The sequence below is a fragment of the Hippichthys cyanospilos genome, chromosome 2 (assembly GCF_059441005.1).
Source record: "Hippichthys cyanospilos isolate Australia breed blue-spotted pipefish chromosome 2, RoL_Hcya_1.0, whole genome shotgun sequence".
In the NCBI taxonomy this organism is placed as follows: domain Eukaryota; kingdom Metazoa; phylum Chordata; class Actinopteri; order Syngnathiformes; family Syngnathidae; genus Hippichthys; species Hippichthys cyanospilos.
Window position 1 is genome coordinate 33,683,842 of NC_142370.1, and position 17,343 is coordinate 33,701,184.

Below are 17,343 nucleotides of genomic sequence, written 5' to 3' on the forward strand. Positions count from 1 at the left end.
GTAACTGAATACTAAAGTAATTGATAACTTTGGTGACTAATCTAATTACATACTTACATAATCGATTACATTATTTTTAATTGTACTTTATGTACTTTGTCATGAAATGGATTGCTTTAGTACTTAATTAGATACTTGATTACTTTAGTACTTAGTATGAGCCATTTTGATTGATTAATGGATTGATTGATTGATTTAAGATGTAAACGCAAATTTCATTGACATTAACAAAATCTAAATAAAGAATCAACACATTAATAACTATAAATACAGTTATATGTTCAAAAGAGAAGGAAAACATTTTTTATTTATAGAAGACAAGGAAGTTTTCAATAAAAAATAAAAACATCTTTTATTTGTATAAAACAAGGTGGTTTTATATATATATATATATATATATATATATATATATATATATATATATATATATATATATATATATATATATATATATATATATATATATATATATATATATATTATTGATGGTTTCAGAACTTCTAGGTATTACTATCTGGACTATTAGATGAAAAAAAAAAACCTACATAAATATGTATTTGGAATTGAATGAGTTATTAGACAACAATTCTCGACTGTGTGAAAACAATATAATACTTATCCATGGGAATGATTACTGTTGTGTTCCTTACAGCCGCTCAAGTCACAGTGAAAGTTTCTTTGTCGTTATGGTTTCATAAATGACATGGCTGGTGTCATAAGTGTTTCGGGGCATTGAGAAAACAAGCCACAGAAAGTCACATGGTAACAATTTGCAAGCATTTCCATCGAGCTTGAGACACTTTGGGATTGCCATGTTGTGTTGTCATCGGCAATACTGCTTGGATTCACTTGGGGGGGATATTTGCGTCACAGTTCTCTTTTTTTGTAATTTTAGCAGAGTGAGAAACTCTTTCAGCACTTACATGCAATTAAAGGGACACTTTGCAGGTAATGTTTTTTTTTGGGGGGGGGGGTGGAATAGCTCAGCTGGAGGTCTTCTCCTGAGCTCTCACTGTGATCTTGACCTTCTTTGATTTTGCCATGACTGTGAAGAAAACAGAAGAGAATTTAAAAGCGGAAGGCCACCTTAAAGGGACAATGTGCAAGATTTAGACCGTTTTTCATCAGAAAGTAATAAATTAAATGATTATAAATTTCAAAAACTTGCAAATTCTTAATGACCAACAGTGTGTTTTAAATCTAATCTCAGGTCTAGTTATCATGAAATTATATTACGTGGGGGGTGGCACCCCTCCTGTTATCGCTACGGGCAATGGTAAATGCATTACCTCCAGCACCTCCTGCTGTCCGTAATGAAAAACAGATTTAGACCGTTTTTCGCTAAAAAAGAATAAATTGATTATAAATTTCAAAAACTTGCAAATAAATGTCTTCTTAACGACCAACAGTATGTTTTAAAAATAATTATAAACCTAGCTCTCATGAAATGATATTACATGGGGGGGTGGCACCCCTCCGGAGGCTGCCATGTCTCTTATAGCTACGGAGAACAGTAAATGCAGCACATCCTGCTGTCCGTAATGAAAAAACGATCTAAATCTTACACATTGTCCCTTTAAAGATTTTTTTATTTTTCGCGACAATTGGTTCGATGTAACCCTATTGAGCTAAACACAATATTCTGTTTAATATTGCAACTGTGGAGTATAAATAACACAGGCGACAGCCATTTTAGCCCTTTCTGTCAACTGATGATTATATCACAGGTGATCAGGAACCAATTAAGGTTTAGGCTTGTGAATGTCACATGACCAAATTAAGAAAACAGACGCTTACTCAAAATATCAAATTGATGCTTACCGTCCGTGTCTGAGTGTCGCTCCATTTCCGTGTCCACGAATAAGTTCTTCCTCTTGTAGCTGTGATTGGTCTCCTGGTCTGATACGTTTTCCTCCTGCTCCTCTTCCTCCTCCGCCGGTTCTTCACCCTCCCCTTCCTCCCCCTCTTCCACGTGCTCCTCTGAAGTTCCCGGTTCGATTGTTGGTGGTGATGACTATGTAAAAGAGATATGATCATTTTCCTTATTAAAATAGTTCTGAAATATGTTGCTTTTGGCAAATATTTCCACAATAAAAACAAGATTAACGACACATCACAATCAATCTTTGTCGCCTAACAGATCACAAACGGTGCTTACGTAAATATGGGTCGCAAAATGAAATAAGGTGAACTCTCCTTATCAGCCCATCAACTTATTTCACTATAAAAATGATGACTGAAGGGATTAATAAAGTAGATGAGCCATACAACGAAAAATAGTTGAAGCTAAGGCATAAGTGAGCATTTGTGAGCTGCATTATGGTTTCATGCCAAAAACGGGAGCACTACAGATGCAGGTTTTGTCAATTTGAAGAAAATCCGGTGAGGAACTGTAAAATTGACAGAGGAGTTTGAAATGTTGGTGGGATGCATCAGGGATCAACTCTAAGCCCCTTCTTGTTTGCCATGGTGATGGACAGGCCAACAGATGAAGTTAGACAGGAATGTCCATGGACTATGATGTTTTCAGATGATGTAATCTCTAGTTAGGAACAGGTGGAGGAGAAGCTAGAGCCATGGTGGTTCGCCCCGGGAAAAAAATAAATGAAGGTTAGCTGCAGCAAGACAGACTATGTATGTGTGAATGCGTGAGACCTCAAAGGACGAGTGAAGATACAAGGAGAAGAGATAAAGAAGTTGGAGGATTATACATACCGTATTTTCTATAAGGCACACCCTCAACTAATGACATATTTGAAAACGTTTCCACATATAAGGCGCACCGGATTATAAGGCGCACCCTCAATTAATGACATATTTGAAAACTTTTTCAATCATAATATAGTAATACTCAAAGTAATAACAATAATAACTCAAATAGTAACTCTAAACTCTCAATAGCATAATAACTCAATGTCAATATGAGCAACCTTGTTCAACTGTAAACACACAAACGAAACAGGTAAAGCTTACTTTATCACTTCATTCCCCATCTACCAATCCCAATATTAATCCATATATAAGGCGCACCTGATTATAAGGCGCACCATCGGCTTAAAAAAAATAGGCTTTTAGGTGCGCCTTATAGTGCGGAAAATTTGCTATTTAGGGTTAATATTTCAGATGAATGGAGAGGCTGGAGAAGAGGTGAAGAAGCATGTGCACACAGGCAGGCACAACATGTGACAAGCGGCAAAAACAACAGCATATATAACTGCATATGACATTTTATCCTACATTTTCATGTTTTGATAGACATCCATGATGGAGACGGAGAACTTTAATCCCTGTGACTGGTCTCAGCATCATCTTACCTTGCCGTTAGATGCTAAGGTGCCTTGGTTTTGAAGAGCAGAATTCATACTCTCCAGCACAACTACTATTCCAAAAACAAGACATATCCGAGTTAAACGCAGCTTGACTTGGTGAAGGTATGAATTCCGAGACACTTTGTCAAATTTACGATTACCTGGACGTAGTGATATAGTGAGGGCGGGAACCTTTTTTCCATTGCTTTGCTCTAGCTTTCCACTGGCCTCTCTTTTCTGCTCCATGTTCTCCTTTTCCACCTGCTGGGATAAAACCACGATATGACAGACCAGATGACGTCCCCGTGTTCAATGTTCTTGCTCCAGGTACCTACTTTGTGTTTTTGTTGCGTGGTTTCTTCTTGTTGCGCGAGCAGAGGTAACGGCGTTGCCAAAGATCGAGACACGGGAGGCGATGATGCTTGACCATATCCGGGAAGACTCTGCATCAATTCATTTTCAATTCTCTTGTTCCGATCCTCTTGTTCGTGTGAGGGTGGAGAAAGTTCTTGTCTGGTTTTTTGGCTCGGTTTTAACTTTCCCCTATCGGACAGATCGAGAGGACCGTCGCAGAGATCTCTGAGCCCGTCCCCGGAAACCTTTTCCGCGCTGGATGGCTGCACGTGCTTCTTCTCCTGAGACCTACTCGGTGTCCCTGTGTGTTCTGATAGATTCTTCAACCTAAATACCACGGTTGGTTCTTTCACGGGGCCTTGGAAGCGGTTATGCTTCTGCCATTGAGACCCGTATATATGGTCTTGAATGCTCGAAATGCCGGCGTGCTGGCTTGGCGGGGTCAAGTTTGGAAATCGAGGAAGATTGGGTTTGGGATAAGGTGGGCTCACCATGTTGGTGCCCGAAGAGGACCTGTTGGACCAAGCAGAAGTATCAGGTATGGACCAAGGAAAGGGCACAGGACTGCTTTTGATGGGTTGGGGACGACAGGGGACGGGGGTTTTGATTGTATGTCTGGCTGGATCCACATCAGCGTTGAGTGAGGACGAGGACGTTCTCAGGAGGAGAGCTTGAGGGGGTACAAGGTGAGTCTGGTCCAGGGATCCCGCTATGTGACATCTAGGGGGGGGAAAAAGTGAGCAAATAATCAAACAGGAAATCTTATTCAAGACTCGAAATAAGTCGGTTCACGTTCCTGTTTGCGACATGAATTTAGGAATTTTTGTACCGGGCCGCATGGCCCACACCTAAAATAATGATGTTTTGGAACCAAGTTTGTTCATCCTTTTAACAGTTTATTAATTTATGCTTTGGTTGGTTTGATGTTTGTTTTTTGGCGCCATCTCTGGCCGCTTTTGATATTACATTTTGTAGAAAGGAAGGGTTACTATCAATAACACCACCGTTGTTCTGTCTCTGTGTGAAATCTGACCCATGAAGGTGCTTCTAGAACTGCTCCACATGCAGCTATTTCAGTCGTGAATCAGCGGCACTTAAATAAAATCGAATTGAAATAAGTTACCTCCTCTCGCCATGAGCTGCGCTGTTTTCTGTCTTCCAGGACGGCGACGTGAATGTTGCTAGAGACTTAAGGAAAGGCAAAATGGACAATTACTACATACTCAGCTCATGAGATTCCTGGTCAATATAGGACAAAGCAACGGATATGTCTTTTTGTTGTCTTTGTAATAAGCTTGATAAATGTAAACAATACAGATGTCACAATCACCATTTGCCAGTATTGCCAGTATTGAGCACAAGGCTTTAAAATCATTTTTGTTAAACAAAGCTGTATCATTTCCACCACGTCAAAACGTCAACTTGCACACACTGCAAGTCATTGTTGCACTGTTCCCACTTGTCACGTGAAAATGCTTCCATATTCACCAGCATTTTCACTATTGAATTAGACAAGATTGAAATTAGCTTCCAGTGGCTGTGCTGTGTTATGATGAATGTCGGAAATGTGCCTGTGGATTATATTGTACATTGTAGCACTTTAAAATGAATAAATAAACAAGCCCGATCTTTTCCAACGATTCTGATTAGCAGAAAATGATGCGTTCACGCCCGATTCGCGATCACGTAATTGGGAACGGAACATCCTTCGTAAATAATGACATTTTCCCAGCATCCCTCTTCCAGTGTGTGTGGAACTTCACAAAGATAAAAACAAAGGAACGAACTTACAAAATGACTCTTGCTTATTGCTTGCAGCTGTCTATGCTCTGACTGAGGTTCTGTGAAGTGAAAAAAGAAGCAGCCAATAATTTAGAACGTGAAGTAAAAACTGGGTAGTTTTCGACCTCACCTTCAGCCATTTGGTTTGTGTCCGTTTTCAAAGCAACATTGCCATCTAGTGGTTGGTCGGCGGTGGTTCTGCCAGTCGCCATGGTGATAAGAGACTCGGGTCCCGATGAAGGTGAAAGGTCAGGGGAGGTGTTTGCTCTAGTCTCCAAAGGGGTGTGGCTGTATGATGAGAGGTCATTGGTTGCACGTACTTTAAATCAGCTTTCGCCGTGTCATCATGTACTTACTTAAGTGCTTCTCTTAGATGAGCAATCTCGTCTTGAAGTCTTCTGTTTTCCTTTTTGAGACTATTTATCTCTCCGGCTAATAGACAACACAGAAGGAATGCAATGATGAATACTAGATGAACACAAAAGATTTTCAAAACTCACATTTTTTAATACTGGTCCTGCGACTTTTTACCGCACTAAAATGTGCACTGGATTACAAGGTGCACCTTCGATCAATGGCCCATTTTAAAACTGTTTTCATGTATGGAGCGATGCCACATTATAAGGCGCAGAGAATAGAAGCTAAAGTAGTGGCTGGGGTTGCATTATGCATCCACTAGATGGAGCTACGCTAAAGGGAATCAAAACAAAACAATCAGATAAGTCAGTCAAACTTTTTAACAGAAATCAAGACTAAGGATGACATTTTAAACTGTAAAAAAATACATTTATAGCTGATATGCAATATCTATTTACCTAGCAGGGTTATGTGCTGGATGGTCTGCATCTGAGAGACTTCAAACTCCTGCTGTCTTCTTTTGGCCACTTCCTGAGAGACTGTACATCGATCACACAGGCCTGCTCTCAGCCTGTGAGTTGCACCGCACAAGAGCATAAAAAAAAAAAATACATACATACATATATATATATATATATATATATATATATATATATATATATATATATATATATATATATATATATATATATATATATAAATGAGCCAATCACGTGTCTTGTAGGAGTGCACGCGTCTTTTTGCATATATAATACACACACATACATGCACATATTTGATATTTTACATTTGCAATAGAATTAAAGGAGTAAATACCTGTTCTCAAGGGTCTTGATGTTTTCAGTGAGTAATCGCTGCTGCTCCTTCATCTGCTGGTTCTTTGTGAACAGCTCTTCCATTCGTTTTGAATCACTAAAAACACAAATCAGTATGAGTCTTCTCATTGTACTCAAATATGTATGTATGCTGTTTTCTTGGACAGTACAAGAGTTTTGGAAAAATCCGTGTTCGAACTCTCCTGGAATCAAAGCGCTAAATTTGGGTATTGATTTACAGCAATTCTCAATTATTTTTTGCAAAGTCCCCACGAAGAAAAAGAAAACATTTTACGACCCCCCCCACACTTGCGACTATAGATAAGAACATTATCTATAAAAAAAAAAATGTATGATCATACTTAACACTGCATCCTTTTTCACAATAACGAAACAAAAAAATACCAATCAATTTTCACAAATGATACATTTTTACTGGGGTTTTATACAGCTTACCGGTTAGTCTGAAACTGAAAAAAATAACGTAAAGTGCATATCAATGCCTGAAATCCCAAACCCTCATAAATCGCATGAAGCGTGATTGCGATTTGCAAAACAAATGCTGTTGACAACCATTTACAAAGTAAAACTCTAGCAGACTCAGACAATGAGAGTGCACCACCTGGTGGCATGTATCTGCAATTACACTTCATTCAACAAACGCAAAGTCCCCACACGTCACAATTGAGAACTACCTTAATATTAAACATAGACGTTACAAATGCATTGCAAAGTGACTGCTTGTCTTGAATATAATAAATGTAGAAATAACAACCAAAACTGTAACATTTCACTCACCAACCCTTCTTGTTGGACAATTCTTGCACCTTCATCTGCCAACCTGAAAGTCAAACACAGCGCAATCACCAGTGTGGTATTCGAACCACCGATTATGCATCTTTAAAAAAAATCAAATCTGTGTGTTTGCTCTTACCCTCAAGCTCTCGCTCGTGCACCTCCCTGAGTTTAAAAAGCAGCTCACTGAAGCTCTCCATCACTCTCAAATTGGACATGGATTGACAGGCTGGAGGGAGAATTTGTATTTTTACAGATTTATAGCAGATGCACATTTTTGGATGTTGCGTCAGAGTATTCCTGCTGAAGCGTTACTATTATTTCTAAAATACAGCAGCAAAAGCAGGATGGTATTTAGCCAACATAGTACACTAATCAAGAAAAAAAACAATCATGAAATCCTAAAAATCTACAAATATTTTTGTGTAAAAACAAGGATGATTTTCTTTGGGTTGGTTTTGCTGTCAATTTTCTCTATTGCCCAAAATTTCAATTCTATTTAAGAAATACAAGAACATCATAATAATATAAATATAAACAATTAGCAAAACACATAGAAGATAAATATGATAATACAGAGAAAAGGAATCCAAAGGAATAAAAATAACAAATTTTAAAATAAAATACCAATAAAAAAGATAAAAGAAAAATAGAAATATTCGAGGGGTACAAACATTTATACAAATAAGTTTAACTTATTCCAAATCCCAATTGTTTTTTCAAATGAATTGTATTGAAATGAGTAGCATTTATAATTCGGTTATATGATTGATTTAATCGATTAATCATAATTTTTTAACATTTTGAGGCGGCAGCAAGCTACAGGCTCAAATGAGTTTGTCGTTATTGGTGAGCTCATATTTAATGTGCACTTCGCCGTTCGCTTTTTTATTAACGTTTTTATCTGGGGCCACATTACTCTTCTCTTCTCAGATTGTCGCAAAAAGTGTTATGATCACAGAGATGTCGAAATAACATTATTAATGTCATACATAATCAAATATTAACAGCCCTTTTTGGGATCTTGACCAGGAAATATGTCAATATTAACGCCACACATAACCAAGTATTAACATCTTTTTTTCGTGAACTTAACAGGGGAAAAAATAAAATAACATTTATAATAATAATGGTGTTACAAATCACCAAATATTAATACCCCTTTATGAGATCTTGACATGGAAAAAAAATGCGTAATCTGAAAGGAAAAAAAACAAAAAAACAATGTGTCTCCAATATTCTTTCTGGGACCGGGCAAAATGCGGAAGCGGGCCGGATTCGGCCCGCGGGTCATAGTTTGGGAATCACTGATCTAAGTTAATAATAGCTCTAATGCAATCTGATCATTCCAAATAAATAGAGCTTTGTAGCAGAAGGCACGCAACTTTCTCACACTTTTCTTAAAGGGACAATGTGTAAAATTTAGAGCATTTTTCATTTAAAAGGAATAAATTAAATGATTATGCATTTAAAATGTGTTCTTAACAACCAACAGTATGTTTTAAATGTAATCATAGGTCTTGTTATCATGAAATGATATTACATAGGGGGGTGGCACCCCTCCGGTAGCCGCCATGTCTTTTATAGCTTCGAACAATTGTAAATGCAGCACCGCCTGCTGTCTGTAATGAAAAACAGTCCAAATCTTACATTGTCTCCTAGCAAAGCGCTTGAATGCTAATTGCTTAAAAAGGAAGCTGCCACGCACCTGCGTGAAAGCGCCGCACCACATTTTGCTTGTCAAATTTGGTTGTCATATTGACAATGATTACAACTGGCTGAACTGGTCCAGCCAGGCCCGAGGAAGGCGACATGAACTCTGTGTGTCAAGTACACAAAACAGTTTGGTTTTTTTTCCAGAATGCGCATATGTCTGCAGAAGTATGCGGGTGGGACATCATTTACAGAATTTGCCGAAAGTTGTGACCTTTGCCGAGATCAGGCCGTTTACAAATGTGTAACCGCCAACAATCGCCCTTGAGGCCAAACGCAAGGACGTTTTGGCAAATGTTTGTTTGATTGAGTAAATACTACTTTGAAGACAAAATGTATTTGCGTTATTATTTTTGCTGTCACATTGTGCATTTTATTACCGTATTTTTCGTACTATAGGCCGCAATTTTTTTCTCATGATTTGAGCCCTGTGGTTTATAGCTAAATGAGGCTTATCTGCTTTTTTTTTTTTTTGCAAGCCACCAGGAGGCAGTCCACTAGTCAAACAAATGTGTACATTCATCTGTCATTTTGTGCATATATTATGAAATATAACTGAAAACATATGAATCAGTGGCTGTATTCAAAAAGAGTTTTAAAGTACAGTACTGTATAGTCTTGAAAAGATAAAAAAAACATGTATAAAATGAATGAATAAAAGTTTGTGACGTGTAATTCGATATATACATATGTGATTGTATATGTATGATTATATTTATGAATTATGTGCAATTTGTATGTTGACACTGTTGCAGGAAGGGGAGAATTAAAACAATGGTTTTGAATAAAAAAATAAAAAAAGGTATAAAAGCTCCATATTCCATCTTTCTGTGTAAATATCCGATTTTACGACCTGCGGCTTATAGTGCGATGTGGTTTAACCGAGAAAAAAATGTTTTTCTGCTTTTTTTGGTGGTGCCGCTAAAATACCAGTGTGGGTTTAAGTCTGAAAAATAAGGTCATTAAAATTATTATTGAACTTTCTTACTTTCTTTGGCCCAAAAAAGGCTAATAATCATTAAAAAAAAAAACATAATGGTATATAAATACAAATTGTGTAAAAATTGAAACAATAATTCATCATACAACATCATAAAATCATTGAAAATTCTACAAAAAAGTGAACTAAATTGGAGTCGATACTCTACTTCAAAAACAATTTCTTTCTCTTTCTCCTTATTATGTTTAGTGGAACCGATGCCACATTAAAACCTACGAACAATTTAAAGTGTTCATTTTGGTTGTAATTGCATTGCAACAACTCTGCTTTGACATGATATTGAAGCGCACAATGTTAAGGAAAATGGCTCATTTCCAGTCCGACACTCTTCGTGTGCCAGCGCAAGAATGTTGCCGGTCTACAAAAATGGAACGCTCTCTCTCTTTCACAGCCTCTCTCTCTTAATACTGTGTATATATATATATATATATATATATTAGGAGCAATTTGGCCAATTCTTGACTCAAATTGGGTTGCTTGTCTTGTTAAACTACCGTATTTTCTGCACTATAAGGCGCACCGCATTATAAGGCGCACCCTCAATTATTTACATATTTTTAAACTTTTTCAATAGTAAATTCAAAGCAACAACAATAATAACTCTAAACTCTCAATAGCATAATAACTCAATGTGAATATGAGCAACCTTGTTCAAGTGTAAACACACAAAAGAAAGAGGTAAAGCTTACTTTATCACTTCATTCCCCATCTACCAATCCCAATCTCATATATAAAGCGCACCTGATTATAAGGCGCACCATCAGCTTTTTCAAAAAATGAAGGCTTTTAGATGCGCCTTATAGTGCGGAAAATACGGAACATGATCAGATTGCGTGTAGACATCCATTTTCTAGAGCCGCTTATCCTCACAAGGGTCGCAGGCTTGCTAGCGGCTATCCCAGCCGGCTAGGGGAAAGGGTAACACTCTGATCTGGTTGCCGGCCAATCGCGCCCAATCGCACCTAAGGACAATTAATTTAGTATGTCCAATACACCTGCCGTGCTTATTCATGGAGAGCGGGTGGAAGCCGGAGTGCCCACACGGGCACGGGGATAACATGCAAACTCCACACAGGAACGAGGTGAACTTGAACTTGGGTGGCGTTCGTTTCAAAATGAATCCATTTCAACGGGTTGAATCTCATTCATATTTTCAGGCCATAACCGTAAGCTTTTAATGTTCGTCTCGATTTAGAACTGGAGCTTCAAACGCCTTCCACAACAAGTCAGGATATGCCGGGCGAAGGCTGGTCTTTGTGGTGCAAGAGAAGACCTGTCTGTCTTTCTGATGAGCCAACACAAAGACACGCACGGACGCACGCGTACTACACATCAGATGACGCTCAAGCCATATCATTAAAAACAATTAAAAAGCATTTCAGCGTTTGATATAAATTCAATAGTTTTCATTTAGGCAAAAATTGACCTCCTGATCCCAGCTTTACTTTTCAAACCTTTGATACTGTGACCTAACTCACCTCTGATGCATTGTGGGTGAAGGGGAATAAAAATGACCACCAAAAATGAATCAAATTGACCAACATTAGGAACACATCAAACGCATTCATTCCACGCACGCACGCATGCTAATGAGCACGTATGCTAATACCTATCTAGCCCATGAAGATTTCCTGTCCTCGCACCACCACCGCCGCCTGTGCCCCACTCGCGTCGGCAAAGTCGTACCCCCTAAAAGGTGAACCGCGGCAGGACCCCCAAACTCACCTCACACAATAAGGCCACTCTGCGGACTCCCCTTCTTTTTTCCCTCTTTTCTCTCTACGGATGGACTGAGTGATACGGACACACCGAGAAAAAAGTATGGCGAGCGAGATTGTCTTACACCCTCCCATCCTTCATCTCCCCACCCCAGGAAACCGGTCCGAGCGGTTGTTCACTTGAGGAACACAAACACTGAGGCCTGGGCAAGTTCTCCCTTGATATTCCAGTTCTGCTGAAATCTCACATAACCGGCCAAACCGGTCCCATAAAGCCCTGTGGGGATAGAGGGACGGGACCGATTGGGTAAGTGTCGCAGGCCAATACACATCCCTATTGTAGTATATTACGCAGTATGATATCAGTTTATACACTGCAAGAAATGCGCGTTTAACAAAGTATTCTCCGATGGAAAATGATAAGCAAACATATTTTTTATACGGCGCCACAAACCGGAAGAGGCTACGTTAGATTTCTGATTCTAAAATCAGGGGTCGCCCTGGAGATTTATTCATTCATAGATAATCGTAAGCCGAATTCGCTGTATCCAAACCTTAATTCGCTAATGCATGTAAAAGCCCAGGTAAAAACATCAAAATTGTATATACATATTAAAAATTGGTGTCAAAATAGTATAGTAAGTGCTACGTATACGCACATAATATACATGTATATGGTTAAACATCATAAATAAAAATGTAGAAAGGACTTATTTACCTTTATGTGACGAGCTTGTTCTTGCCACATTTCCCAGTAAGGTTAGCCTAGGCTAGGCTAGCTTTGTATTTCTTTATTATCTCCGGTTTCATTTCCATATAAAATCATCTTCTTTCTGCTCTCTTCAACATCACAAGCAATCTTGGGACCCATGGCTAACGCTTTCCAGTTTGAATTAGTAGTAAAATGCACAATAAATAGTTATTTTAAGCACTCAGAAGATATAGAGATCCAGTCCGTAGCATGCCGCCATTTTGACCGTGATGCCGACCAATAGCAGACCAGTATCTTAGGGAGTCGTGATGCAGACCAATAGCAGACCAGCATCTGAGTGAGCGTTGCAGCACAGGCAGTATGACGGAACCAGAAAATAAGAGCAATTACCTAAAAAAGTCTGCAGATGGAGTCAAAACAACACAAATAGTCAACCCCTAGGGTCATGGCAGTTGTTTTTGTGGTAAAGCGGGAAAAATACCGTAAAGAGGAGACAAAAAAATGTTGCATGACACATTGTAACCTGAAAAAAAAAAACGTAAGGCGGGGACGTCGTAGACCGGGGGTCTACTGTATTTGTATTAAAAGAAGCAAGCAGACCGAACCAACATCTGAAAGTGTTCACAAAAAGGGGCATTAAGATGAAATTTATTCTGCGTTAAGCATTCTTCAAGCACTCCAGTTTGTATTGTTTACTTTTTTATTGTTTTATCTTAATTTGAAATATCTGCTTTTAATCTGGAAGGTCGCGCTGGATTTTCTGTTTACGTTCTCCCTTCGTCATTTAGCCCTTGCCGCTGTTCCTGTTAACAAAGTTGTTACTAACTTATTAACTATTTTTCTGTAGACAAATATTAATTTTTATTATTTCTTTTTGAGAACAGGTCTGGCACTTTATGTTTATCGGAGACAGACAGATAGATAGCACGGAATCAAGCTAGCTAGCTAGATAGCATGGGATCAAGCTAGCTAGCTAGCTACACTTTAGGTTGATAATTTTTTTTGTGGCCCAACATAAATGAAGTTTGAAAGAGTGTAAAGTTTAATAAGACAGACGCTGATGGCATGTTTTAAGTTTTTTTTTTTTAACCCAAATACGCTTTAGTTAAGGGGTACTTGGCTGAAAAAAAATATTTCGCAGGGGGTACATCACTGAAAAAAGGTGGGGAACCATTGCCCTCGATCATCAAATAGGTTCCATGGATGGTTTTGGTTCAAGGTTGCATGTTTGATCAGTGAACACGCCGTTAAAATTACTTTTAAAATTTACTTTTAAATTTCACTTAGAGCACACATGTCAGTGTCGCCAAAGTGAAAGCTTTTCAAGGTCAATGATTAGTTGGCGTGGTGATAAAATTGATAGGGCTATCCTTCCACATGTTGTAATTTCCCCTTTTTTTCACTAGAGGGCCTCGTTACCTTCCAAAAATACAGGATATCTATCGACTGAATTGATTCGTCCTCTGTTTTAAAGGCAAGTTAAAGCTTTTTTTTTTCTTCATTTTTGAGATCAAGGTGGATGTGCAAGTTTGCAGGGGGACACCAGGATGAAAAGTCAAGTCTGTAATTCATCGCCAAGCAGTAATTCTTCCCATCTCCCCACCTAGTAAAGCGGATTGCCGTGAAAAACAATTTATAACTAGAAAAAGGCAAAGTCAACATATAGGTTTCGCTAATGGACTGGCAACACATTATCGTTAATGGTGTCGTTTTGCTTGTGTATTGGATATTCAGTTTTTTCCCTTCCCCGACCGATAGTCATTAAATTGTTTGAGAAATGTAGATGAAACAATGTAAACAAAAGGAACAAGAGCTAACGCTTTGCAAATGCATTGCTAAAATTTGGAATTAATTCGAATAGTTCGTCATTTTAAGAATCAAAGATTTGAACATTAGCGAAATCGTTCAATAAAGATTTTGCAAAATTAGTTTTTTAATTGTAGCAATTAAAGGGATAGAGGACTTTTTTTTACCCATTTTCACTCGTAAAAAGTAAAAAAAAAATAGGGCCAGTCATTTATAAACACGACTTTATCCAACACTTGAAATTTTTTGAAAAAAAAAAAAAATACTTGTGATTGAATATTTGGACACTTAAAAACATAAAATTATCAAGTCTTAATTGTTGGTGAAAAAATAATTTAGCGATCAAATTAATCATAGCGTAAATAATAGACTAATAATATAGTGCTGTAACAAGGGTATGTATTCAAATGTTTGCAAAGAAAGGTCAATAGAAGCTGATTAATTAGTCGAATTTTGATTCAGTAATAATACGTTCATTTTTCTTTTTCCTGGTTTTTATATTGCTGAAAAACGAACGGGTAGTACAGTATTAGAATTTCATCAATTACGTTACAAATTGAGCTTCTCGTAGGGTCTTAACTGCCCCCTAGTGGTTATGTTGAATATCTCACAAGTCATTCACCTCATTAAAAACAGTATTGGCATGATGATTAGAAAATAGTTTATACAAACCATGGCAAAAATGATGGCATCACAAATCCCGGAGGGTGTTCGTATAGTTGTTTAATTTTCTGGAAAAAAAAGTTCATGTTTATGACAACAGTCTTTATTTAGGCCCATTATAATGCCCCTGCAGAGCTCACTATTGAGCTAATCATTTGAATCAGGTGCGTTGCAAAGAAAAACTTGGAAAACATGCAGGATACACGCCCTTGTGGACTGGAGTCTGATGGTTCAGGACTAAGACGGTTTTAATAAACACTAACATAAAAAAAAAATATGTCTGTAAATTTTTTAGACCAAACAGAAGGGAAAAAAATTGAATTACTCAAGTCTGACGGGGGAAAAAAATGATGGACTCGCCCTGTGAAATTTAATCCCCAAAGTAACGCTAGCATCAGAAGTCCTCGTTAGTCTGCTAGTGATCACACTTTGGGGAGCTGTTGCACCAAGTGGACCACCAGGAACCACCGCATCAAACAAGAGTAAATACACACGTTTGACCAAACATGATGAATAATCGTGATTTTCATTTAGACCAAAATAGTCGTGATTATTATTTTGGCCATAATCGTGCAGCTCCAATTTCCACGCTAGAAGCACTTTAACGCCAGACAGTTGCCGTTTGAAATAACTTTAGTTTCGTTTCATGCCTGTATTCTGCGTTTTTCCTCCTACAAAACATACGACTTCATAAATATCCTCCGATTGTATAATTTTTGCAGGGAGCGTAGTTGCTTACACTTTCTTTTGGATTTTCCAGCATTCTGGATGCTCGGTGGCACAATGCTGCCTCCCACAGGTCGGCTTTGGTATTACAACTGATCGGGGCAAGGATTCTCCCTTTTCGTATGGTGTTATCTCAAGTAAGTACAGTGCTTCTTCTCATTTATTTTTTGCAAAGCCCCCCCATGAGAGAGACCCCCCCCCCCCCAACACACACTTACCACGGTGACTGTAAATAAGATCATTCTCGATTTAAAAATTGTACAAGTTTAAGTTTAAGGCTTAAACTCTCAATAAAACCTAAATGTTATCCCCCCCCCCCCCCCCCCCCCCACACACACACACACACACACATCCACCATTTGAGGACGTAATAACAATGAAGCATAATATGCTAAATCAGCTGTTGATCATCCGAAAGGATTGTTCAGCCTCCAGAAATCTATTTTGTCATTTATTTGTTATAAAACCGCTATGATTTTCCATCATTATTCACAATAAAAGCCAAACTTTCACATTTGTACAACATGTTATTGTACCAATATAAATGTGCTATCAGGTTGTGAAAAGTAAAGACAATGCACTTCACACGCCAGAATGTGTACACAAGGTCTTCATTCTACTGGCGCGTGATTTAGATGACAGTTTATTTCATAAAGCATGCAGAAAAAGGAGAGGAAGAGATCATTGAGAACCGCGGCCTCGCAAAAACGTTCGGTAAGTTACGACACTCACGGCTTGAAGGAATTTGAACTTGTACACTTGTTATGATGTCCATGCGGCCTCTCTTTGTCGCCCTCCTCTCCTGCGCCTCTTATTTATGATCATTACCTTGACCCGCTCCAACCCGAACATGCTTGTAAATCACCGCCGTCCTTCCCTCTGGCTCTCCTGCTTACATAAACAACATTTAACACATCTTATGAGCAGGTTGCACGCCTGAGTTGAGGGCTCCCATCCGAAAGACGTCAACATTTGCTTTGCGAGCGAAAGAACGTTTTAAACGCTTAGAGGTGGTTTCCTGTTTTCTGTTGAATGATGGATATGTCTTTTCAAATTTTTCTATTTATGTGTAAATAGTCTTATATACGTAAATACATAAAATTCTATGTCAATTAGATTTAATATTATTTAACATTACATTATCCTTATTAACATTACCAACATTATTTTATATTCATTAAATAACTAATATTACTTAGGTTGCTGAGAGTTTGTTCTCATGACTGGTTTGGTGTATCATGTAGTATATGTTGAATAATAAATCAACAATCTTAAAGTCAGTAAACTAACATATAAACACTTGCCGAACTAATCTATGAATTTACTGTATTTTTAGCCGACATTAGCGGGTAATTTAAACAGAAATATAAACAGAAAAAACACCCATCGCTTTCTAAGCATAGGCAGTAGGGTGCGTTATCAACATAAATGAAAATAAACTATAAATATGAGCTTACGTTGTCATTCACTACGTCGCAGTAACGAGCCGAATGACGCAAGGGAACGTAAAACAGGAAACGGAAATGTATTGCGACCCGAGAAATTAAAAGCATTAATTTCAAAACAAGATAACAAACGTCACGAACTAACGCTT

The 17,343-nt window shown here is 38.0% G+C and overlaps 1 protein-coding gene across 3 annotated transcripts; it reads right to left on the reverse strand.

Annotated features, from left to right (window-relative positions):
• Positions 1–493: 493 nt before the first annotated feature.
• rbbp8nl (RBBP8 N-terminal like) lies at positions 494–11,964 on the reverse strand. Of its 3 annotated transcripts, none has more exons than XM_088407931.1 (14): positions 11,850–11,964; positions 7,551–7,640; positions 7,415–7,457; positions 6,618–6,713; positions 6,260–6,372; positions 5,801–5,876; positions 5,575–5,732; positions 5,454–5,503; positions 4,786–4,850; positions 3,644–4,382; positions 3,470–3,569; positions 3,315–3,379; positions 1,822–2,014; positions 494–1,045 (listed from the first exon to the last, which is right to left on the reverse strand). In XM_088407931.1, the coding sequence occupies exons 2-14, from the start codon at positions 7,627–7,629 to the stop codon at positions 984–986; spliced, it is 1,839 nt and encodes a 612-aa protein (XP_088264057.1). In that variant the 5' UTR covers positions 7,630–7,640; positions 11,850–11,964; the 3' UTR covers positions 494–983. The 3 variants fall into 3 exon arrangements, with proteins under 3 accessions (XP_088264057.1, XP_088264058.1, XP_088264056.1); XM_088407932.1 differs by having other exon boundaries at positions 3,315–3,376; positions 3,470–3,572; XM_088407930.1 differs by having other exon boundaries at positions 3,470–3,572.
• Between the last annotated feature and the right edge of the window lie 5,379 nt (positions 11,965–17,343).

What these genes read in the sequence shown, in the direction of transcription:
- rbbp8nl (XM_088407930.1), bottom strand. Translation starts at nt 7,629, where the DNA reads ATGTCCAATTTGAGAGTGATGGAGAGCTTCAGTGAGCTGCTTTTTAAA. An exon ending in CACTATATCACTACGTCCAG is followed by an intron (nt 3,380 to 3,469) that starts GTAATCGTAAAT and finishes TTTTTGGAATAG; the next exon opens with TAGTTGTGCTGGAGAGTATG. An exon ending in CCTTAGCATCTAACGGCAAG is followed by an intron (nt 2,015 to 3,314) that starts GTAAGATGATGC and finishes TCTTTTACATAG; the next exon opens with TCATCACCACCAACAATCGA.